At 38.8% G+C, this 23,297-nt stretch overlaps 5 protein-coding genes across 9 annotated transcripts; 3 read left to right on the top strand and 2 right to left on the bottom strand.

Annotated features, from left to right (window-relative positions):
• Nucleotides 1-635: 635 nt before the first annotated feature.
• Nucleotides 636-4,007, bottom strand: LOC103943283 (histone acetyltransferase MCC1). Of its 3 annotated transcripts, none has more exons than XM_018646479.2 (7): nt 3,748-4,007; nt 3,167-3,209; nt 2,584-2,807; nt 2,348-2,492; nt 1,998-2,097; nt 1,689-1,917; nt 636-1,100 (listed from the first exon to the last, which is right to left on the bottom strand). In XM_018646479.2, the coding sequence occupies exons 3-7, from the start codon at nt 2,772-2,774 to the stop codon at nt 911-913; spliced, it is 855 nt and encodes a 284-aa protein (XP_018501995.1). In that variant the 5' UTR covers nt 2,775-2,807; nt 3,167-3,209; nt 3,748-4,007; the 3' UTR covers nt 636-910. The 3 variants fall into 3 exon arrangements, with proteins under 3 accessions (XP_018501995.1, XP_009351816.1, XP_009351817.1); XM_009353541.3 differs by having other exon boundaries at nt 3,793-4,007; XM_009353542.3 differs by having other exon boundaries at nt 3,820-4,006.
• Nucleotides 4,008-4,478: 471 nt separating this feature from the next.
• LOC103943284 (syntaxin-22) lies at nt 4,479-7,193 on the bottom strand. The gene is made up of 7 exons (XM_009353543.3): nt 6,715-7,193; nt 6,423-6,516; nt 6,201-6,340; nt 5,947-6,021; nt 5,307-5,464; nt 5,091-5,191; nt 4,479-4,874 (listed from the first exon to the last, which is right to left on the bottom strand). The coding sequence occupies exons 1-7, from the start codon at nt 6,951-6,953 to the stop codon at nt 4,809-4,811; spliced, it is 873 nt and encodes a 290-aa protein (XP_009351818.1). The 5' UTR covers nt 6,954-7,193; the 3' UTR covers nt 4,479-4,808.
• On the top strand, nt 6,999-9,871 carry LOC103943492 (binding partner of ACD11 1-like). The gene is made up of 4 exons (XM_048571030.1): nt 6,999-7,064; nt 7,619-7,722; nt 7,819-7,894; nt 8,108-9,871. Exons 1-4 carry the CDS (start codon nt 6,999-7,001, stop codon nt 8,291-8,293), a joined length of 432 nt encoding a protein of 143 aa, XP_048426987.1. The 3' UTR covers nt 8,294-9,871.
• Nucleotides 9,872-14,969: 5,098 nt separating this feature from the next.
• LOC103943285 (TOM1-like protein 1) lies at nt 14,970-18,231 on the top strand. 2 transcript variants are annotated; one of them, XM_018646480.2, is made up of 5 exons: nt 14,970-15,129; nt 15,415-15,503; nt 15,750-16,315; nt 16,864-17,109; nt 17,655-18,231. In XM_018646480.2, the coding sequence occupies exons 3-5, from the start codon at nt 15,797-15,799 to the stop codon at nt 18,078-18,080; spliced, it is 1,191 nt and encodes a 396-aa protein (XP_018501996.1). In that variant the 5' UTR covers nt 14,970-15,129; nt 15,415-15,503; nt 15,750-15,796; the 3' UTR covers nt 18,081-18,231. The 2 variants fall into 2 exon arrangements, with proteins under 2 accessions (XP_018501996.1, XP_009351821.1); XM_009353546.3 differs by lacking the exon at nt 15,415-15,503 and having other exon boundaries at nt 14,972-15,129.
• Nucleotides 18,232-18,649: 418 nt separating this feature from the next.
• Nucleotides 18,650-21,774, top strand: LOC103943287 (probable arabinosyltransferase ARAD1). Of its 2 annotated transcripts, XM_048571093.1 has the most exons (9): nt 18,653-19,221; nt 19,294-19,467; nt 19,698-19,855; nt 19,951-20,098; nt 20,456-20,571; nt 20,657-20,795; nt 20,929-21,039; nt 21,235-21,303; nt 21,424-21,774. In XM_048571093.1, the coding sequence occupies exons 1-9, from the start codon at nt 18,763-18,765 to the stop codon at nt 21,553-21,555; spliced, it is 1,506 nt and encodes a 501-aa protein (XP_048427050.1). In that variant the 5' UTR covers nt 18,653-18,762; the 3' UTR covers nt 21,556-21,774. The 2 variants fall into 2 exon arrangements, with proteins under 2 accessions (XP_048427051.1, XP_048427050.1); XM_048571094.1 differs by lacking the exon at nt 21,424-21,774 and having other exon boundaries at nt 18,650-19,221; nt 21,177-21,295.
• The last annotated feature ends 1,523 nt before the right edge of the window (nt 21,775-23,297 follow it).

The following is a 23,297-nucleotide window of genomic DNA, read 5'->3' as shown; positions in this document are numbered from 1 at the left end:
ATTACTTAATTAACGGACACACCAGAAGACTTGATCACACACTAATTTTGTTTCTATTTCCGCCAATTAAAGACGAGTGGACTATTTTTGGTTGGGGTTAGAGATGGGGATGGGGAGGAGGAAAGGAAACTTTATTATTATTATTATTATTATTAGGATGGTTCGGTTCGATTGAAGATTGCTTGGATACATTTGGAGGCCCCTGCCATTTACATTCTGGACGATACACACTTGCGTGCCCTCCAAGAATTTTTAGGTTTTTGCACTCTAGGAGGCCGGAGGCCAAAGGTTGGAGAAATTTTTAGTTGTGACGGGAACACAAGTGGTACACCACGTGTTTTAATAGGAATGGTGGGAAATTTTATTTTTCAAGTTATTAACTTTTTAGCACACATATCTCATCATTTGTTTAGTAACACGTGATGTACCATCTCGTGTACCAATCACACTGAAAAATCTCCCCAGAAGCTGGAGGCAAAGTAAGTAATGTTTTATTTAGCTTATCAGCGACTGTGAGATGACCTCGTCCTAAATCTTACACCATACGCGAGTCGACCTTTCATAAAGAACAAATGTAAGTATTGTGTGGTAGAGGATACCTTAAGAGATCAACAAAGAAGAAAATAACAAGTAAATAAGGATCTCACAAGTGACGCCCTGCTTCTTGTCTTTAATTAACTTCATCCAACTACAACACAACACAACCCAACAACGTTTATTACATCGGGGACGTTATTCCGCGGTAACTTAAAATGTAAAATGTATATTGGTATGGTTCAAACAGAAAGCATGGGGGCAAAGCAACGTTTTATTACTTTGCATCAACATAACCTCCCCTCCTGCTCGCTCATTGCTCATCTCTCCGTCTCTCTACTCTCTGTCGATCCAACTTCTAATATGAACAAACAAATCAAACACACTCGTACCCTGTACACTCTGCTGCAGTCAGGTTTCTCCTGTTTGGTCCCGTTGATATAAGGCTATGGTTTTCTTTACATTTTGCCCACTTTGACACCTTCCTGTCTTCGTTCTTCCGTAGCATTGCAAACACAGACTTAAGACCATTCCTCATAAAATTCAGCGTCCCTGCAACCAGCTCCCTGCAACATAAAACAATCCCAAAACAACAATCAATAACCTGATCAGTTTAGAAGTACTTGACAAGACAGAGACTTTATTTTTGACAGGTATATAAAACCAGACTGTCACATGCATCTATGCTATGGTTTTCTCCGCTAATGCACGTTTCTTATTATCTTCTACCAGAAAATCCTTTTTTCCCTGCATCATTTTGCTGAGGAATTTCAACAAAAACATGTAAACTCTACGTTTTAAATAGCTGGATGTACAAGTATAATAACTTCCAACTTCAGGAATTCAAGATACCAACATCTAGCAGATCAATGCACATCAATAACAAAAGTTAATTGAAAACTTGGTTTTTGTTATGTCTTCTCCTAATTTTTTAAACTTGTTTATATATTCACATTGCCTCTAAAGAATGAAAATCCATGCCGTAGGTGAAATGAGGGAGCTAAACATTTCCACTGCAGGTAGCCAAAATGTTCAGAAATTTATTCTCTACCAATCTGCAATCATCTTTTATTAAAGAAAAAGGAAAATATTATCTCCATATGTAACAACATGGCATATCAGAATGAACCAAAAATGAAGCATGTTATACTTACAATGGCGAGCAAGGAGATCGGCCACCATTTACATAGTACACAAACAGATATGAATCATAATGCTGACCATTGATCAAGTAAAAGCCTTGCAACCTTCTGACACACATGAATGACATTTTCTTGTACAAATGGATTGCAGAATTATTGTAAGAAATGACATGCAAGTAAATTGCTCTGCAGGTTGGAATACTTGAGGCATATTTTATGACCTCCCGAATAAGTGCTGAAGCTGCAAGTCCAAGGGAAACAAATTACCATATAGTGAAAGAAATTCTTAGACTCCATAACAACAAAGAGACAAACTTTTACCTATGCCAAGATTTCTGAAAGATTCTACTACTCCCAGTGTCAAAATGTAGACTAACGTCTGATCTGAATTTGATGAGTCGAAACTGAGCAAATCCCCTATCTACAACACCAATCATTTTTTCATAAAAGAGTTAGGGTAATTCAGGAAAATTGAACAAACAATGCAGCTAACCATACTTTCATATACTTGCAAAATCTGGAGTGTCAAACTCTGTAAGTACTCCCAATTTTCCAATGACTTCAGTTAAACCAGAAAGACCAAATAATAACCACAATAATTTACGGTTGTGGTGATTCCTCCCCACAGATTCACACAGGAAAGAAAGAGGCTAGGAATATAGAAGACACACCTCACTTTCTCTTGCAAGAACAATTCGTGCGGTAACAAATCCAATAAGTTCATCACTTTGACCATTTGGACGACTTCGATCAACAGCTGCCCATGACACAATATCATGTCCATTGACGACATTTTGGAAAAACTCAGCCTCATACCTGTAGAGAGATTGGCAAAACCTTTTGTAGAAAGCAGTGTCATGGTAGCAAAGAACATGCCCATGAGAAAGTAGCGAATGAGATTATGTACCTAATGGGAAATAAATCGTCATGGATTTTCTCTAAGATCTCAAGGTCAGACGGTTGTATAGGCCTATAGGATATGGCTGGACGACGGGGAAGTTTTGGGTTCACCATTGGGATAGTGTTGTCAATCCCCAGCAAATACTTGATATACTTGGATAATTTGCTCATGAACTTCTCCTTCCATTTATGCCACATCAGCCACAGAGGCCATGCAGTAGTTTACGTCAACTGCAAAAGAAAAGACGCCTTTCAATAATTTTCATGTTGGCAAATCATAAATACAAAAAGCAATACGACATGCACAGGTTTGAATGTAACTCTATTGTCCCCAGAATTGATAAAAAAAAAAAAAAAAAAAAAAAAAAGAGGGGTAAATTTGTGTATCATATGGAAAAGCAAATTGAGAATAACAAGTTGAGTGCATTATCTACTACGGTTGAAGGTGTGTAGTGTACCATGTGGAAGGTAACCAGTGTAATGGCATTATTTGCCAAGATAATAAGCACAAGATGTATTACAGAGCAGGCATGCTTATGCACTGTTACTGGAATATAGGTGAAACATAAATTCATGGGTACAAGTATTACCTTGACAATGAGTGGGAAAGTTACCGGACTCTTGAGACGCGACCTGCAGAGTGAAATAGGGATGCCATTGTTATTGTCTTACCAAAGAATCAAGTCTGGAAGTTTATTCCAGAAGAAAGATTATCAGAAAAGGTTTAGGGGAGTTGAATACGGACAGGGATCTTGTATAATCAAGTCAAGATAATGAAGACGATATATTGGAATTAAGAACATGATATAATAATACTTAAGTAGAAACGAGAGAAGAGGGCAATTGAGTAGTTGGGAAATCGTGAAATGGTCAAATTGAATCGAATTCTATGAACTGGAAAGGCCTGTATCTGTAAGAAGAACATGTCACGATGAGAGAGGCCAAAGGCGACAAGAAACAAGGTCAATTCTTCAAGTGCATCAAATCAAAGTTTGGAGGAATGATGAATTGTCATGGACAACTGATAACATGACACAAAGTGCAAAGACAAAAGAAAGAAATCACATCATCGGGTACAAACTGAATCGAATGGAATCGATTTGAATTCTTAGAAACAAGGTTAATTCGTATTCCACAGAAAATAAAAGAATATTAACAAGTAATTCCTGACCTGATGAATAATTTGATGAAAAAAATTATAAGACAGAAAGCAAACCCAGGTGAGAGATCTCAGGCAGGTAACCTTGGTGGGGTGTGGTGGGTGGCTGAGACGCCGGAAGGAAGGACGGATGGGTTTCTCAGAGAAAATGGTGATTTGGAATCCACTGAGTTTGCCGTCTCAGCTCAGCTCTGTCGAACAAGGTAACATCCATCCATCAAAATTCCAATCCAAGGGACCAAGACTTTGCAGCAAGGAAATTGTTCCCTTGTTTTTAGTTTATTCTTTTTCTTTATTCCTCGCTTTTCAAGATGGTTTGCTGAGCCACTTATTATTTTCTTGTAAATTTAAATCATATTATTACTAATTTTTGTTTTCTTATTTTTTTAGCGTAGATATATTGTTTGTTAAAAAAAGAAAAAAAAATAGAAGAAGAAAGATGCGCTGGGTTGAGGTTCTTGGGCTCAACTCTTACTCTCAAACGGGCTTACAATAACAATCCTGCAATGGGCTCTTCTTACTACTTGTTTTGCCTGCTAAGTTCTATTCTTTCTTTTTTTTTAACTTTTTCCTTCTGCGTAAATCAATCAAGGGCATGTTTCGTTATAAAAAATAGGATTTTATTTAGGGATCTTAATGAAATACTTCAGATACTGTTTACTTTTAACATTATAAGCAAGAAGAAATTTACAAGCAAGAAGGATTTGACACAAAAGGAACAAAAAAAAAAATAAAATAAAAAGTGTGAAAATCACTACCTTCAAAAACAAAAAGATAAATACATCATTAGTTTAAGGAGAAAAAAATGATAAATACATGTGTTTGCTGACTCTATGCTTCTAGGCTTGGGGAAGGTTATATACCCCAAGTATACATAGTAACTGTGCATTTTGTTTACAGCCGACGAGGATGCCAGCCACTCCAACACCAAGAGTTGAGTCTGAGTCATTTGGCATTAGCATCAGACCCAGCTCAAAGTTGAAGGAGAGGAGAGGAGAGGATAGGAGACGAGACAAGGAAAAGATTTGTTCTTGCAAGGAAATACTTTATATATCATTCCTTTTGATCACTGCTCAAGCCATGATAACTATAATCACAATGATGAGGATGACTCCAAATATCACCAACAGCAAACACGTCTGCCCAAATAACACAAACAATTAGCAACCTCTATGAATCCAATGCTTTATATAATAATAACTGAAATAAAGAAATTAACCAATATGTATGTCAATCCAGCCTATATATCGCACCCTTTGGTTAAAATTTTTATAGCAACTTAATCTTGGAGTTGAATACACAAAACAAGATAAAACTGGAAACGGGTTCATGTGTTGGAAGGAAAAGAAAATTACCAGGGATGAATTAGATCTTTGGGTCTTGGATGCTTTCACAAGGTGGGAGGTTGCTTGGACAGTTGCAGCGTGGGAGTTCTCAATGTTAGCACCAATATCATCTGAAAACACACACATGTACAGACAGCGTCTTTCAAAGTAGGGCACACAATGTACAAGTGACTCAACAAACACGAATTCAATTTCTACGTAACAATGAACAGAAACTGGACTAACCGATTATAGCTCCTTGATCATGGACCAGGACAGCTAGGTCTTTGAAAATCTCATTAACCTCGCTGATCTGTTGTTGAATTTCTTGGATCCCTTGCTCCCTTTCTTCAATAATGGCTTCATTGAATGCAATCTCATTGTCTGCAAGTACGACCTCTTGTCTGCATACAACATATCAAATCTATAACTTAACCATGGATTCCAGTTGCATCACGATAGGCACTGAACATCAAAGGCAATAACTAGTTTTCAGGGCAAGCCCAAATTACTAGAGAACCTTATGCAGTTAGAAAATGTGTTTCCATAAAAAAAAAAAATTAAGAAAAAAAGGGAAAACATCTCCATGGGAAGAAGATACATTCATCTGGCCTATCAAAGCTAGCAAAACAATAAGATTGCTTAACACAATCCGTTTAACAATGTTATCGAGGAAATGGAGATCCTTTATGATCAGGCACAGAAGAAAAATCCCTTAACTAGTTAAGAAGGTATTTCTTTCCTTTTAAGGGAAGTGACTCTTTTACTTGACTATCTAGAAACTCGAAGATTTCTTTGGTTTTAGGATGATGAATTTTCCTTCAGGGTATTATAGATAGAAATAACAGAAGTTTCTCAACTTATGGAAGTATATTTAGTTACCCACCTTTTTGATTCTAGAAGAAGAGCTTGGTGTTTAGAACTCCTGGAAGAACTCATCTCCTGCTCATGGGCAGGATAACTGCACAATATGATGAAAGGCATTGATGATTAGAAGATGCAAGTAATAGAGAGAAAATTAGAGTAAAATCATCGAGAAGAATTACGTAAACTTAGACGTGCAAGTTTACACTTTATAGAAACTCCAATGCTTGTGTTAAAGTGTGTTCCTCTCAGTAACAACACGTGATAAGATAATACCTGGATGGAAGAACATCTTTGGGAACAAAGGGAGCATATGTTGTTTCCCTTTCAGCTGCAAGCCTCTGAGCCTTCTGGAATTCTTTAAGTACGGCCTGGAAATCCTTTGCAAGCTTAGCATCCGCAATCTTCTTGACAACCTGCAGTTTGTCAGCCAAAAGGGGTGAAGTCTGATAATAACAACTTACATAGTTAGACAAGTAAAATGAATTGAATACTTACAGTAACTTGGGCATGGTGATCGGTTTCACTAGCTTGCTTGAGTTTTTGAGAAGTATCTTTCACCAACTGCCCAATATGCGCCCTTGTCTTATGCCTGCCAGTGCCAAGTGCCAAGTGCCAATTTCCCATTGAGATAAACAGTGGATTAGGTTGGAACATTGATAACTCTCATCAACGTACAATCAATCAATCAAGCAAATACTACGTCTAATCATACAAACCTAATAAGAAATAGAAAAGAGGGGAAGAATTATTAAGAAGAAGAAAATGGAATATGAAAAGTAGTACTGACAGCTTGTCTCGGAGTTGAAGGGTGTCTCTGGGGGTGCCGAGGGAATTGACGATGCGGTAAAAAGTGGATACGGCGGTGTTGATTTGGAAAATCCCGGCAGACAGGGCCTGGGACGGCTCGTAAAGATTTTGACTTGGATTTTGCTGCTGGTTCTGAATCGCATTCGAGTAAACGAAAGGTCGTCGTTGTTGGTGTTGCTGTTGGGGAGAAGAACCAGCCTCGAGATCTTGGAAACTCATTCTTGCTCCTTTTTCTTTCTGTGTTGCTTGTGTTTTGGGGGGTTAATGGGGGTTGCGGTGTTTGGTGGTTGGGTGCAGACAGAGACTCAGGAAGGAAATGTCGTTGGTTTGGTTTGGTTTGGTTGTTTGTGTAACCACTTAGAATAAATACCAGAGTTGAATCAATCCAAATATCCAATCCAATCACTTCTTCTTCTCCTCTCAAATCAAAATTCACCTCCACTTCAAAGGAAAGGAAAGGTCAAACTATGCTATTCCGCAAGCAAGGACGACTTAGACACCGACTCTCTCCCTCTCCTGTCCGCAGGTGGGCCCCACCATACGACGTTGCTTTGTTAGTCAACGGACCACTTCACAACGGCTGTTGAAGGCTTTAGGCCTTGATTAATAAGCCCAATCTTATAGCGTTGGATTGAGTCAGCCCAATTGGTATCAACCGACTGACTCGTAAGTTAACTTACTTTGCGTTGCATCCCTCCCTCGTCCCTCCCAGATATTTGTTGGTTGTCCCTCTGACCCCCTCCCTTTTTCTACGTTTTGTTTGTTTTCTTTAATCCGATCCAACTTCTGGCACAAACCAAGTTGTAAATTTTCCAATCTACAAACATCAGTCACTCCATATTCATGCTTACATACATTCTCTCACACTTTGACATGACTGACAGATCAGGACATTGAAAGTTGGCAATGTCTCCCTCGCTGCAACGGAACATGATTTAAAGGATTTCTTTTCCTTCTCCGGTGAAGTTGAATACATTGAAATTAAACGGTTGCTTTTCTTTTCTCCCTCTCTTTCCTGTTTACTGTTCTCTTAATTAAACACATTGTGATGCAGAAAGTTGATTTCTTTTCTTCTTTACTGCAGCGACAATGAGAGGTCTCAGGTTGCATATGTTACCTTCAAGGATTTCAAGGGGGCAAAAACTTCAGTGCTTCTTTCGGTCATTCACTTCTCAACGCTTTTTTACATTTCTTTTTCTCTTCTTATCCTTTTTCCCTTCTTTTTGTATAACTTATGATTCCGGAGTTTGGACTATTTTTGTTGTAAACTTGCGTATCTAGTGGAATTTGAGGAGAATCTGATATTCTGATACTCTTAATCAGTTTTGTTGTGATCTCGTCTGGTTTTCTCAATTATGTGTGTTATCTTTCAGGGAGCAACAATTGTCAATCAGTCCGTTACCATGGATCTGGCTCCAGATTACAAGCTTCCAGCTGCTGTGGCTTCAGCACTTCCAACTGTAATATTATTTTCTAAGGGCACTTTTCCTCTAACATCAATAACAATTGCTTCTGACGGTGTTCAGTTGTTCATCCACCTCAGGCAACGGAAAATGTAAATCCTGGTGGTGCGCAATCTGCTGTACACAATGCAAAGGATGTCGTGAGCAGCATGCTCGCCAAAAGATTCATTTTGGGAAAAGATGCGATCAACAAGGCAAAGGCCTTTGATGAGAAACACCAGCTTAGTTTGTTAGTGTTCTGTGAAACAGCAGAGCATGAAAACAAGAAGAAATCAATAAGATTTTGATTTCAACCAAGAACAACACGAAAAATGAAGGTGCAAAGAAGATGAAGAGCTCTGTGAAATTCTTTTGATTCCTTTCAGCTATGACTGAAATGATTAAGAAGCTACAAAACATAGAGTGGGGGTGAGATACAGCCGTTTGAAGGCGCACTCACTCTCCCATTACACACACTCACGTGTATATCACATGCTCACATATAAGTGAGATGTTATACCATGAGACACACACACATATAGGCTATTAGCTTTGATTTAATCTCAGCCTTACATTTCAAAACTAAGAGAAAATAAACTTTGAATTACAAAGAAACAAAACAGGACAATCAGAAAGGCAGCTGCAAAGCTTAAACATCAACACTCTCCTCTAAGCTGGCAGCTGACTTTACTCCTAGCATCTCTCTGAAATAATTGAACTTCTCCTTTGGTAGTGCCTTTGTCAGAATATCTGCCATTTGTTCTTCAGATTTGCAATAAACAAGTTCAATCTCATTCTCTTGTATTGCATCTCTGATGAAATGAAATTTTCTGCTGATGTGTCTTGTTTTCTGATGAAACATAGGATTCTTGGCAATAGCTTTTGCTGAAGTGTTATCACACATTAGCACAGTAGGTTCAACCTGTTCTTACCCGAAATCTTCCAAAACAAATCTTAACCATTTGGCCTGAGATGTTGCTTCAGCAGCACTTACATATTCTGCTTCTGCAGTGGATAATGCCACTGTGTTTTGTTTAACTGATGCCCAAGAGAACACACCTGAGCCAAGATTGAAAGCATACCCTGATGTGCTTTTCATGTCATCAATACTCCCAGCCCAGTCACTGTCACAATATCCAATAAGAAGTTCTGACTTTCCTTTTACATATTCAATGCCAAAATCCATAGTACCTTGAATGTATCTCAGTACTCTTCTTGCTGTTCCCATATGTTTCTTAGTTGGACCATGCATGAATCTTGCCAAGAGACTAGTACCAAACATTATATCTAGTCTAGTGGCAGTAAGATACAGAAGACTTCCCACCAATTTCCTGTATTCAGACTCATCTGCAGCTTCACTCCCATCATTCTTGCATAACCTTTCATTTGCTACAAGTGGTGTTCCCACAGATTTACAACCTTGTAGTCCAAATTTCTCCAGCAATTTCATTGCATATTTCTTCTGATGTATGAAGATGCTTTTCTTGGTTTGAACAATTCCCATACCAAGAAAATGATGTAGCAATCCCAAATCAGTCATCTCATAATGCTGCATCATGTCATTTTTAAATCTGTCAAGCATTGTGTCACTACTTCCAGTGTACACAATATCATCAACATAGACAGAAACTATGAGAATCCCTGACTTTTCAACCTTAGTATATAAGGTGGCTTCATTAGGACTTCTTTTAAAACCTGCCTTGGTGAAGTAAGAATCAATTTCATCATACCAAGCTCTTGGAGCTTGTTTAAGGCCATATAATGCCTTACTTAACTTATACACCTTATCCTCCTTGCCTTGTATGACAAATCCTTGAGGTTGATCAACATAAACTTCCTCCTTGAGTACACCATTAAGGAATGCAGATTTTACATCTAACTGGAATAGTTGCCATTCTTTCTGAGCTGCAAGTGCAATCAAAGTCCTTATGGTGTCAAGCCTAGCAACTGGTGCAAAGGTCTCATTGAAGTCAATACCTGGCTTCTATGAATAACCTTTTACAACCAGTCTAGCTTTGTTTTTCTGAATGCTTCCATCAAGGTTCAGTTTTGTTTTGTGTACCCACTTCACACCTATCACAGGTTTGCTAGATGGTCTATCTACTAGCATCCATGTATTATTCCTCTCAATCATGTCTAGCTCAGCTTGCATAGCTTTCATCCAAGACAAATCTAGGGCAGCCTCTTCATAATTCTCGGGTTCCATAGTGCATACATTACACTGTGCAAGGACTTCATTTAAGGATCTCCATTTCTTTGGAGTAGAATCATAGCTCTGTGATAGATCAATGTTTGAGCTTGGATCATCAGCATTAGTATTCAAACCATCTAGTGAAGTATCAAAAATAACCTCAGGGACTACACTTTCATCTTGAACATTTGACCCTTGAGTTAGATTAGATTCTGCCATATCAGTAGTAATTGATACACTGGACTGTTTTCCAGAGCTGTCATTCCAATCCCATCTAGCACTCTCATCAAATACTACATCTCTAGACAATTCAAATAATCTGTATCCTTTCTCACTGATTCCATACCCCACAAACACACATTTGTGACTATTACACTCAAGTTTGTGTCTTAGATTCATGGGAACATGAACATAGCATACTGACCCAAAAATCTTCAAGTGTGCAATTCCAGGTTTTCTTCCACCATAGGATTCAAAAGGAGTCTTTTTATCCAAAGCCTTAGTAGGACATCTGTTGAGGAGATACACTGCAGTGTGCACAGCTTCTGCCCAAAACTGATATGGCATACCCTTTTCATGTAACATAGTTTTTGCCATCTCCACCACAGTTCTATTCTTTCTTTCTGACACACCATTCTGTTGTGGTGTGTATGACATGGTTAGTTGTCTTTGAATCCCAGAAACATTGCAATAGTCACTGAATTCAGAAGACAAGCACTCACCATCTCTATCACTTCTTAGATACTTGATCTTGTACCCACACTGCAATTCTGTCATTGCTTTGAACCCTTTGAAATACTCCAATGCCTCAAATTTGTACCTCAGAAAGTAGACCCATGTCATTCTCGTACAATCATCAGTGAACAGAATGAAGTACTTGTTTCCAGCATTTGAAGCAATTTGCATTGGACCACAGATATCAGTATGTATCAATTCAAGTGGGAATTTAACTCTCCAAGCAGATTCTCTTGGAAACTCATCTCTATGTTGCTTACCAAGCATACATCCTTCACAGACATTCTTGGAATTTTCCAAGTGAGGTAGCCCATGAACCATTTCTTGCTCCCTGAGTTGCAGCAAACTCCTTGTGTTCAAATGACCTAGTCTCTTGTGCCAAACCTGAATACAATGAGATACACTGGCTTTTAATGCTAGTGGTGTGGCAGGCATCATAGTTAAGGGAAAGCATCTGTTGCTAGTCATTTGAACCTTAGCAACCAGTCCATTCAAGTTCCAGCTATCAAAGATACAAACTGCATTATCACCAAATAGCAGATAGTAACCATGTTCCAACATTTGCCCCATACTTAGAAGATTTTCTTCCAAACTAGGCACAAGCATTACTTCTTGTATGTGCTTTCTTCCCATCTTGGTTTCAATGACTAGTGTGCCTATTCCTGCTACACTCACAACTTCACCAGTTCCCATTTTTACTTTTGCATTCAGATTTCTACTCACATTCACCAGCAAGCTTTCATTTCCTGTCATGTGGTTGCTACAACCACTGTCAATATACCAAGTGTTATTGACTTTCACCTGAGACACAAAGTTGCAAGCAAAGAATAAAGTTCCCATATCATCAACCTAATTTGCATAATTGGCCTTCTGCACCACTTTGTTTCCATTACAGTTTCTGACTTCATGACCAAATTTATTGCAATTTGTGCATTTAGGTTTTCCTTCAAACCAACACTTTCCATAGTGCAGTTTATCACAATGTTTGCAAGTTGTTTTGTTCGAATCATGAGAATTATTCTGCTTAGAGATAAAATTGGGCTTATTATCCCACTTTTTCCCTTTGTTCTTCCAACTTTTCCCTGATTTCTGTGTACCAGAGAACCCACTGGGTTTTTGAAACTTAGACCCAACATTTAGACTAGCAAATGCCTTTTCAGTAGAATGATCAGTATGCATATCAAGCCTTTGTTCATAACCCTTCAGAGAAGCAACCACTTCTTGGATTTCAAGTGTTTCAATATCCTTTGAATGTTCAATCACAGCACAGATAGAGTCATAACTTCTAGGCAAGCTTATAAGTAATTTTTGAACAACCCTCTCCCTAGATAGTTCTTCACCATAACTTCTCATTTGATTCATGATGTCAAACAGTTTAGTAAGATATGCAGACAAAGATTCATCATCTCTCATCCTAGTATACTCAAACTCTCTGCGTAAACCTTGTAATTTCACATTTCTAACCTGTTTATCACCTCTGAATTCTTGCTGTAGGATATCCCAAGCTCCTTTGGATGTTTCTTCATTAGAAATCTTGGGAAAAATCTGATCAGACACAGCTCATTGAATCAACCCAAGGGCCTTAGCATCCTTCATTATGATCTCCGCAACGTTTGTTGAAATTTGAGTAGCTGCATCATTCTCCTTCTTTTCATCAGCTATCTCAACCACAGTAGATGATTCTGGGATAGTGAACTCAGTCTCTACAAGATCCCACGGTCCATGAGACCTGAGAATGGTTCGCATTCTGATATTCCAGAATTCATAGTTCTCGCCATTGAAAATGGGAGTACGAAGTTCAGAACTCATTGATCCAGCCATGTTAGACACAAATCTTCGTTTTGGAGATTTAAGAAACTCGATTCTTCAGCGATTCACTGAAGAACCCAGAAATCACAGATTCACGCCCAGATTAAAGCGATGAACCTGGCTCTGAGGCCATGTTAGTGTTCTATGAAACAGCAGAGCACAAAAACAAGAAGAAATCAATAAGATTTTGATTTCAACCAAGAACAACACGAAAAATGAAGGTGCAAAGAAGATGAAGAGCTCTGTGAAATTCTTTTGATTCCTTTCAGCTATGACTGAAATGATTAAGAAGCTACAAAACATAGAGTGGGGGTGAGATACAGCCGTTTGAAGGCGCACTCACTCTCCCATTACACACACTCACGTGTATATCACATGCTCACATATAAGTGAGATGTTATACCATGAGACACACACACACATATAGCCTATTAGCTTTGATTTAATCTCAGCCTTACATTTCAAAACTAAGAGAAAAGAAACTTTGAATTACAAAGAAACAAAACAGGACAATCAGAAAGGCAGCTGCAAAGCTTAAACATCAACATAGTTCCACTGCGATGGCCACAGTTTCTTATTTGGACCAAAAGATTGGTTTCACTGACAAACTTAGTGCTGGCACAAGCATGGTAAATGATAAGGTGAAGCAAATGGATGAAAGGCTTCAGGTTTCTGAGAAGACCAAGGTTGTGTTTTCAGCTGCAGAGCCAACGGCCAGTAGTGCTGGATCTGCAATCATGAAGAATCATTACATATTAACTGGGACATCGCAGGTAATAGGGCTGCCAAGGCAGCAACTGAAGTGAGCCAAAAGACAATTGATAAGGTTTCAGCTCAGGAAGAGGGTGGAAGGAAGTGGTCCGGTCCATTAGTGAGTCAATCCTCCGACATCTGCAATGCTAGCTACTAAAAAGCAACCTTCCAGCCTAGCACAGAATCAAGGGTTCATCATCTCATTTGCGTAAGCTTTGAAGTAGTGGCAAATATAATTGATACTTCCTTCTACAACTACACGGTTAGCAGCAGCAGCAGCAGCGGTAGTACTTTCCTGTTGTTTGGAATTAGAAGTTGTAATTTAGAATAGGAGGGATTGCTGGTCCGTGTGATTTTCTTATGAATGACAATTTTGACGTTCTTTTGTTGCAGCTTATATAAATTCAAATTACGCAAAAACAGCTTATGTACAACATCCGTTGTTTTATACATGTACCAGTCGTTTGCTGAATACAAGCAACCATGTACATCACAAACCATATACACACATATCCAACGCAATTAATTAATATTTACATCGACGTGTTGCAAACTTGCAAATGACTTGATCGAAGTTGTCCAAGCACATTAAGTTAATAGATTAGCAGAGAAAGAAAGAAAAGAGCTTGAATTGTTGCTCCCAATAGTATAGATAGCAGGGCACTCTTTCTATCATCGGTGGATTCTGAATTCAAGTAGAACTCATCTGTTGCTGGCAGCGGCGGCGGCGGTGTCTTACGATTATAGTAATATGGAGGCGTCTGATAAGGTGCATGTGGTGTCTTAGCAGGAGATGAAGGTTGTGGTGTCTGAGATGGAGGCGGAGGCGAAGGTCGTAGCGAACAAGACATTCCAGAGAGGGAATCATCACTCACCCTGTAAACAATGCGTATAAGCTTTAAATTAAAATCAAATAATTTGGAATCCATGAATGCAGCATATGTATTCATGTAGATGTAGTACGTATAAAATGAAGTTACAGTAATTTCAACTTCTTGTTTCTCTTTTAAGGAATAAAGATAAATTTTTTTATATATTCAAAATATCGAAATTTCATTAAAATATGTCAAATTCAAACACAAAACTTCATGTGCAAAATGAATGCTATTAGTCAATTTTCGTCAAAAATGAATTTAAACCACATTATTATGATTAGTCGGTGTGAAGCTTAACTCAGTCTCTCACATTCTTAGTGCAAATAATATCATTTTTTAAATAAATAAAGCAAATATTAAGGTAAAGCTAATTAGGTAGCGTAGAAGAGAGAGAAAAAGGCGCATAAAGGCTGAAACTCCAAGGAATTTTATCGCTTTACAGAGTCGTTGCGCCTTGTCGTCTCAAGAGGAAGACTCCCAAACCCAGGCCCACCCCCGCTCATACTCAGAGAGAGAGAGAGAGAGAGAGAGAGAGAGAGAGCTCCCATTTCCTTGAGAAATCTCCTTCCTTCCAGAGACAAAAGAAAGAGGTTAGCAAGCACTCATTTCTCACCCTCTGTTTTCTTATTTACATATTGTTTCCATCCAACATTAATCGGATTCTTTTTCATTCATCATAACTGTTTCTGGTCTGATCGATTCCTTTTTTCATAAATACTTGCTTGTTTGCTGATAAAAGCGTAACAAAAGTCATCAAACAAAAACAGAGAGCATAAGCAACTAAAATATGGATTGTTGACTTGAACTTGGCATATGGTTAGGGTTTTTATTCGAGGAATCTTTCAAGTAACCTCCTTGAATTGTTGTCTGTTCAGTTTGGTTGTCAAGAAAATTGAAGGCCAGAAAAGAAGGGGATTTCGGGGAAGAAAAGTTGCAGCTTTGCCAATTCATTTTAGGGTTTAAGGTCGATATTCCTCGCAGTTTTCTGCTTTCAATTTCATTCTTTTCGTTTTTGTGATTTTCCTTGTAGTTTTCTGCTTTCAATTTCATTCTTTTTGTTTCTGTGATTTCGCTGTTTCATGAGTTATGCATCTTTTGGGTTTTGAGTTACTCAAAGATAGATGAATATATCAACTTGACTTCTTATGTGATATTTTTATATCCTTCCATCTTTGCAACACAGCTAAGTGGTATTATCATAAATTTTCAGGAAATTTTTCTGAAGGTTTTTGTTTAAGAGTCAAAAGGTCTGCAGCGATGAGTGACAATTTGATGGAGAAAGTGAGCGCTCTTGGTGAGCGCCTCAAGATCGAAGGGACTGAGGTCGGTCGAAAAATGAGCGCTGGATTTAGCTCAGTCAGCTTTAAGGTGAAGGAGCTCTTCCAAGGCCCAAACCAAGCAGATAAGATCGTTGAAGATGCCACATCAGAAGCACTCGAAGAACCTGACTGGGCTATGAATCTTGAAATTTGTGACATGATCAATACTGAAAGAGTTAACAGTGTTGAATTGATTCGTGGATTAAAAAAGCGGATTATGTTGAAGAATCCTAGGGTCCAGTACCTTGTGCTAGTGCTGCTTGAAACATGTGTTAAGAACTGTGAAAAGGCTTTCTCTGAAATAGCAGCGGAGAGAGTTCTTGATGAGATGGTGAAGCTGATTGACGACCCTCAGACTGTTGTTAATAATCGCAATAAAGCTTTGATGCTGATCGAAGCATGGGGGGAATCGACCGGTGAGCTCCGCTATTTACCTGTTTACGAGGAAACATACAAGGTATCTTGTTTTTTCATGACTAGAACATTGTTAAAGACAAATTCCATTTCTGTAACTCCTGAGTTTAGTTGGACTAGTATGAAGTACTTAAATATTTGATAGCCATCACAATTTGTCCTAAGATTCTTCCTATGATTTATGATGTTAGGAAATAAACAATTTAGCCATGGTACTAGAGAGAACAGAAATGAATTTAGCTGGCCAGGTTACTATGGGTAAGGAATACAACGCTAATGTTGAATAAGAAACTGAGTAACACTCAAAATTGAAAGTACACAGTAATTCAGAATTTACATGGCTTTTATGCTACTGTAATCCTTAGTCACAGAAGACTTGGCACAAAACCGAGTGCAGTGGCGTTCTAGGGTTCATACATTAGTGGGATAAGGCTCTGATGTTTTTTTTGCTGTTATTATCCTTATCCACAATCTGATTTTCTCGAGCCTCCATTGCGTTGGGTGGTGCAGTTGTTAGATCTATATTTCTGATGTTTGAAGAAGTGGTTTCATGGTACTTAAACTTTTATGCTTGGACCACCTCAATTTCAGAGTTTAAGATCAAGGGGTATTCGGTTTCCCGGTCGTGACAATGAGAGTTTGGCACCAATATTCACTCCCCCTCGTTCAGTTTCTGCTTCAGAGTCAGATGCTAGTTTTTCCCAGCAGATTCCGGTTGAGATTGCTGCTCAAAGCTTTACGGCTGAACAACCAAAGGAAGCATTTGATGTTGCAAGAAACAGTATTGAGCTACTTAATACTGTTTTCTCCTCTTCACCCCAACAAGATGCTTTACAGGTGATTTTTATATTGTTTTCTCACTTGTATATCCTCTTTTGACTCCTGCATCTTATCTGTTAATATATGGGATTTTTGTCACCTAACTTTGTGAGACGCATGGAACTTTCAATATCGCTACTTTTTTTGTGTTATTGACTGATCAATATGATTTTACTTGCTTTTTGATTTTTTTAGGCAAGACAGTTTTAGGGACACTACCTATACTCAAACTTAAAATGGGCCCTTTAAAATAGGTGAATTTACTACTTAGCCTGTTCCATAAGACCATATCCCATCCAATCTAGAGCCAAGTGGTACGGGGTTGACCTTAGGACAATATCTTCCATGTGGACTGCCAGTTCAAAGCTAATTTAACTCATTGTACAATGTCAGCCCAACAAGGAATGTGAAAACCCGATGCAATTATAATGCTGTATGAGGGCATATGTTTTCTTATGCAATTACGTATCTTTGTTCAAGAATAACTAGTTATGCATTTATATTTAGGAACTAAGAATTATACCAAAAGAGAGATGGACTAAATGTTGTTGTCTTATTGGCAGGATGACTTGACGACCACACTTGTACAACAGTGTCGTCAATCTCTATCCACTGTCCAGAGAATTATAGAGACAGCTGGAGAGAACGAGGCCTTGCTGTTTGAAGCGTTGAATGTGAATGATGAGATCCATAAAGCTCTATCCAAGTATGAAGAACTGATAAGGCCTTCAGTTGTTCCAACTGCGCCAGAACCTGCAATGATACCCGTAGCTGTGGAGCCTGATGAATCACCAAGTCATGCGAAAGAGGATTCCTTGATTAGAAAACCAGCTGCTTCTCGAGGTTTGGTTCATGCAGGGAGCAACGATGACATGATGGATGATCTTGATGAGATGATATTTGGCAAGAAAGGTGGAAGTTCATCTGAAGGAAGCCAAGATCCGAAGAAGCAGCAGACGCCAGCAAAGGATGACCTTATCAGCTTTTGAGATGGCTTAGATTTATAATTCAATATACTTGGACAGGAAAACTTTGCCGGTGTTAATACCAGGCTATGTAGGTGTTGATTGTTGGAGACGTTGAAGTTTGATGTTTGAATGATTTCACCTTCATGAACATAAATGTCGGTCTTCTTCTTTTTTTTTCTTTTTCCTTTCTTCCTGTTCTTCTCAGTACGTTAACCATTGTTTGTATAAGTAACCAAATTTGGATGCACAATATCTGATGGAGTTATACAAGTATAACACTCTATAGACTTAATTCACGAAGTATCTATACAGTGGCCCTCATAGGTTAGATATCGTTGAGGTGTACACGTACAATCACGTGTTTATCTCTCTTAATATGTAAATAATGGGATAACTCACGTGAAATCCACATGGGCTAATGCTTCCTTTTTTCAAATATGTTAAACAACCTACTTCCTTGCTGACTACCGAAGCAAGGTTTCTATATTTTTATCTCTCGTCACGTGATTCACGTCATTGTGAATTTATGTAAAGGACACAACTAAACTGCGGTCCAAGGAAGACTCTAGTGTGTAGTAGATAAACAAGTGGGAAATTTAATTTGGAGTTGCAGCATCGCATCGTCCTTGGAGATGAACAAAACAACGAGGAGTTAAGTAGAAGAATAATAGGGCAGAGAGAGTAGAGAGTGCCTGCGAAGCAAATGGCGAGATCCAAATCCCCAGTACTTCTCTTATTTCTGCCTCTCCTCGCCCTCTCCCTCATCTTCCTACTCTTCTCCTTCCACAGCCCCTCCCCCTCCGAATCCTCCGCCATTCTCCACTCATACCAGCCCATTTACAAACCCGAAACCTCCTTCATCGCCTCCCTCGAGCGCTTCCTCCTCGCCCACAAATCCCGCCCTCCCAAGCCCCGCGATGACACTGTCCTCACCACTCCCACCCAATCCCAACTCACGCACCTGGACGATCTGGTCTTCCAGAGCGACAGCCACAGGTTGTACGCCGATCCGTACTACCCGCTCAGCTTGCCGATTAGGGTTTACGTGTACGACATGCCCAGCAAGTTCACCTACGATCTCCTCTGGCTCTTCCGAAACTCTTACAAGGAGACCTTCAATCTCACCTCTAATGGCAGCCCAGTCCACCGCCTCATCGAGCAGGTTTTACTAACTCTTTCTTCTCTTTTTGATTTGATTTGAATTGAATTGAATTTCTGGGGGTATTTTGTGCAGCATTCAGTCGATTACTGGCTGTGGGCGGATTTGATAGCTCCGGAGTCGGAAAGGCTGTTGAAAAGCGTAGTGAGAGTGCATAGGCAGGAGGAGGCAGACCTCTTCTACATCCCATTCCTCACCACCATCAGCTTCTTCTTACTGGAGAAGCAGCAATGCAAAGCACTTTATAGGGTCTGACTGCCACCCCCTCCAAGGTTTCCCTTAATTGCTTGCTAATTGGTGCACATCATACATACATACATATATACACACACACATATGTCATAAGTTCATATCTCACGTTGTTAGCATCAGACAATGCGCAGTCAACTAAACCTTTTGGCCTTCGAGTTCGACTGTATTTTGAACCCCGTTCATAACCTAAGGTCATCTAGTGTTATTGTTGTTATTTGTGTATGAAGGAAGTCGTCAAGTGGGTTACCGATCAGCCTGCCTGGAACCGATCCCAAGGACATGATCACATTCTTCCTGTTCACCATCCCTGGTCTTTTAAGTCTGTTCGCCGTCTCATGAAAAATGCAATTTGGTTGCTTCCTGATATGGACTCCACTGGCAACTGGTCAGTATTTCACTCGATTTCTTTTTTAAGTCCTAAATTCACTAATATCATTACTCAGCTCAAGCTTGTTTAACTGTATTTTGCTCTACTATTAGGTACAAACCTGGACAAGTCTATCTGGAGAAAGATCTAATTCTTCCTTATGTTGCCAATGTTGATTTTTGTGATGCAAGATGCATATCCGAGACTCGATCCAAGAGAACAACTTTGCTCTTTTTTCGCGGTCGGCTTAAAAGAAATGCTGTGAGTCTTTTTATTTATTGATGTATTTCTTTTGGCTTCAAAATGTGTTGATTTGAATTGAATCTGCTGAAAAGTGATATAACAATTTCTTTCGGGATTAATTAAACCAGAGTCGCGTACACTAAAGGAGTTAGGCTTGAGTGCATTGAAAACGAGTCTAAATGATAAAAGAATGCGGCATAGGATATAGATGCGAGGTCTTTTCTGTAGTTAATGGATATCATTGTCAGTGGATCATAGAATCATTGTGGGATGAAGTTTTTTCCCATTTTCAGCTTAAGAATGTCTGACTCTTATTTGTATGCGCACAAATTGTATTTCAACAGGTATAGCTAATTTACTGTGTTTTGCTTTCAGGGAGGGAAGATACGCTCACAACTTGTAGCAGAACTAAATGGTGCTGAGGGTGTAGCTATAGAGGAAGGGACAGCAGGAGAGACAGGAAAGGCAGCAGCTCAGAATGGAATGCGCAAGTAAAATTTTTTAGATCCTTGCCCTGCTTTGTGAAGTTATTTCATTGTTTCATCGTTAATTTATTTGAGTTGGTTTCTCTGTCAGGTCTGTCTTTTGCTTAAGTCCCGCTGGTGATACTCCATCCTCCGCTAGATTGTTCGATGCCATTGTTAGTGGTTGCATACCAGTCATAGTTAGTGATGAACTGGAACTTCCTTTTGAAGGGTTACTAGATTATAGGAAGGTATTTATGACTTAAATTTCAGATAATTGCTCACAGCTTAGTTTCTGCCGAAATCCATATGTCATGGCGATTACTTGTATTGTTGGCCTTATACCCAATGTTCTCAACAGTTGCTTTTTATCTTTGCCTGCAGATAGCTTTATTTATTTCTTCTAGTGACGCTGTACGACCAGGTTGGCTTGTAACATATCTTAGAAACATTAGCCATGCTCAAATAGAGGAACTGCGTCAGAATCTTGCCAAGGTTTGTGACTGAAATATTGAAGTGAATGTTATTATTTTGTTGTTGCTGCTATCTGTATTTGTATATTTTTGTCAAAACATTGTAGTAGACATGCTTTTTAGGTGCCATGCTTTACTGTTTCTTTATCTTGTCAAAAGGTTGGAGTAGGCATAAATCTTCATGGGGACTGATTTATGCTATTTTTGTCTTTCCCAGTACTCAAGACATTTCCTCTACTCCAGTCCAGCCCAGCCCTTGGGTCCGGAAGACTTGGTTTGGAGAATGGTATGATTATCTTGGTCGATAAACCTGTATTATTTATTACGTGCAGCTGCATTAACAAACATAAGAAGCCTAACTCCGGTTTAGAACTATTGATTTAAGGTTTTTTTTGTTGTGCAACAGATGGCTGGTAAGTTGGTTAACATAAAGCTTCACACTCGGAGATCTCAACGAGTGGTGAAAGAGTCAAGAAGTATCTGCACTTGTGAGTGCAAGCATGCCAACTCTACAACCGCAGGTCACTTGCAACTGTAATTAATTTCTAGAGTATTCTTGTGCGGTCTTATACTTTTGGTTCTTTATAGTTGATTTCACAAAGTACACTTGCGCTTTGTATGCATATAATCGATTTGATTCTTCTTTACCCAATTTATATGTTGTAGCAAAGGGCTGCTTGACAAAACAAAAACAGGATCATATGATTTGTAGTAACTAGCATGGTATGGGATCGGTCATTGGTGTGTTCTTGCCTTAGTAGTAGTGACATCTCTCTCCCAATACTATAGGGTATTCTATATTTTGGGATTTTTAACTTTTATATCTCCGGTTAAAGATCCAATTACCAAGGTCTAAAGGTTAACAGTCTCAAAGTAGCATCGAATTTTCAGTTGCAGTTGATTGTGTGGGAATTGGTTATTCTTCAACTAGTGAGCTGCACATGTTTGGATATTGGGCTGGTTATACTCTCATATTGGGTGGGCCGTAATCGAGTTTAGGCATGTAGAGCTGGGCCCAAAGTAGCAGTGTTGATAGTGACATGCTCTCTGTCTCTACCTCAATTCTCAAGTTCAAATTTCAAATGCGCGTTTGGAAAAGGAAAAGGCATCATCTCTCAATATAAAATGAATTTTCTATTTTCATGAAGGCGATCGTTATTCATTCGACTTTACGAGCTTGGTTTGGTAATTGGCTGGTTTGGGTTGGGTAAAGAGACCAAATAATTTTTTTTTAAATTTTTTTAATTGGAATAGGATTCTCTCACTTGTTCTTCTCCTTCTTCTTATTTCACATTTTGTTTGTCTTTTGTTTTTTTTTGTAAATTAATATACTTCATCCGATATGCCCTTTGACGGCTATACATAACATAGAGATCACACTTGAAAAGGATGGACAATTAACTAAAGCTGTAGCAAATTGCAAAAGAGGAAAAATCGGTTATATTAAAATTATTTTTTAAGGAGGTCTGTTTGATATTCAAAAATTGCTCGGCAACAGTCGAACAAGTAAAAAATGTTGAAGTGAATTTTTTTATATTAACATGATTTAACGGTAGCCGTTGAAATGGAAATACAAACAGACAGAGAGGAATCCCTCTCCTTTTTTCACTCTCTCAAAACAAAAAGGGATGTGGGTGGGAAAGCGGTGGGAATGCATGTGCTTGCTTGAATGGCGGCCGGTGGGGGGCCCACGCGGTCACACTCCTTCCATGATTACGCCGAGGCACGAGGCAGGAGGAAGGATGGTGGGGGCCAACAACAAGAATGACAAACCATGGAGTAGACGTGCCCAACATTAGGGCTGGTTTGGTATTGCTGTGCTTTGAAAAAAAGTTGATTCTGCTGTGCTGTGAGAATAAGCGGCTGTGAAATAAAGTAGCAGAGTGTTTGGTAAACTTTTTTATAAAAGTGCTTTTGAAAAAAAAAAACAGTGTTATGGTGTTTGGTAAACTTTTATGTAAAACAGATGTGAAAAAAAGCCGATTTTTCAAAGTTGGGTTTTGCAGCTTCTTGTTTTTGGCTTTTTTTACCCAAAACTGTGAAAAAAAGCTGAAGCTGAATGTTTACCAAACACAAAAACAGTTCCCAGCTTTTTTTGATACCAGCTTTTTTCAGAATCACCTCAGTACCAAACCAGGTCTTAATCGGATTTGGGTCCTCCTCTCATAAACTGCCTATCTTATTATGTTATTATATAAAAGAAGCACTATTACATGGCAGGTGTTAACAAATTAGTATGACAATGACTAAACAAGTATTTAAGGATCTGTTTGGTACTTT

The sequence above is a fragment of a genome, unplaced genomic scaffold (assembly GCF_019419815.1).
Source record: "Pyrus x bretschneideri cultivar Hongxiangsu unplaced genomic scaffold, Pyrus_bretschneideri_v1 Contig57, whole genome shotgun sequence".
Taxonomy (NCBI): Eukaryota; Viridiplantae; Streptophyta; class Magnoliopsida; order Rosales; family Rosaceae; genus Pyrus; species Pyrus x bretschneideri.
Note: the sequence above shows the minus strand (reverse complement) of the source record. Positions and strands in the feature narration are given on the sequence as shown.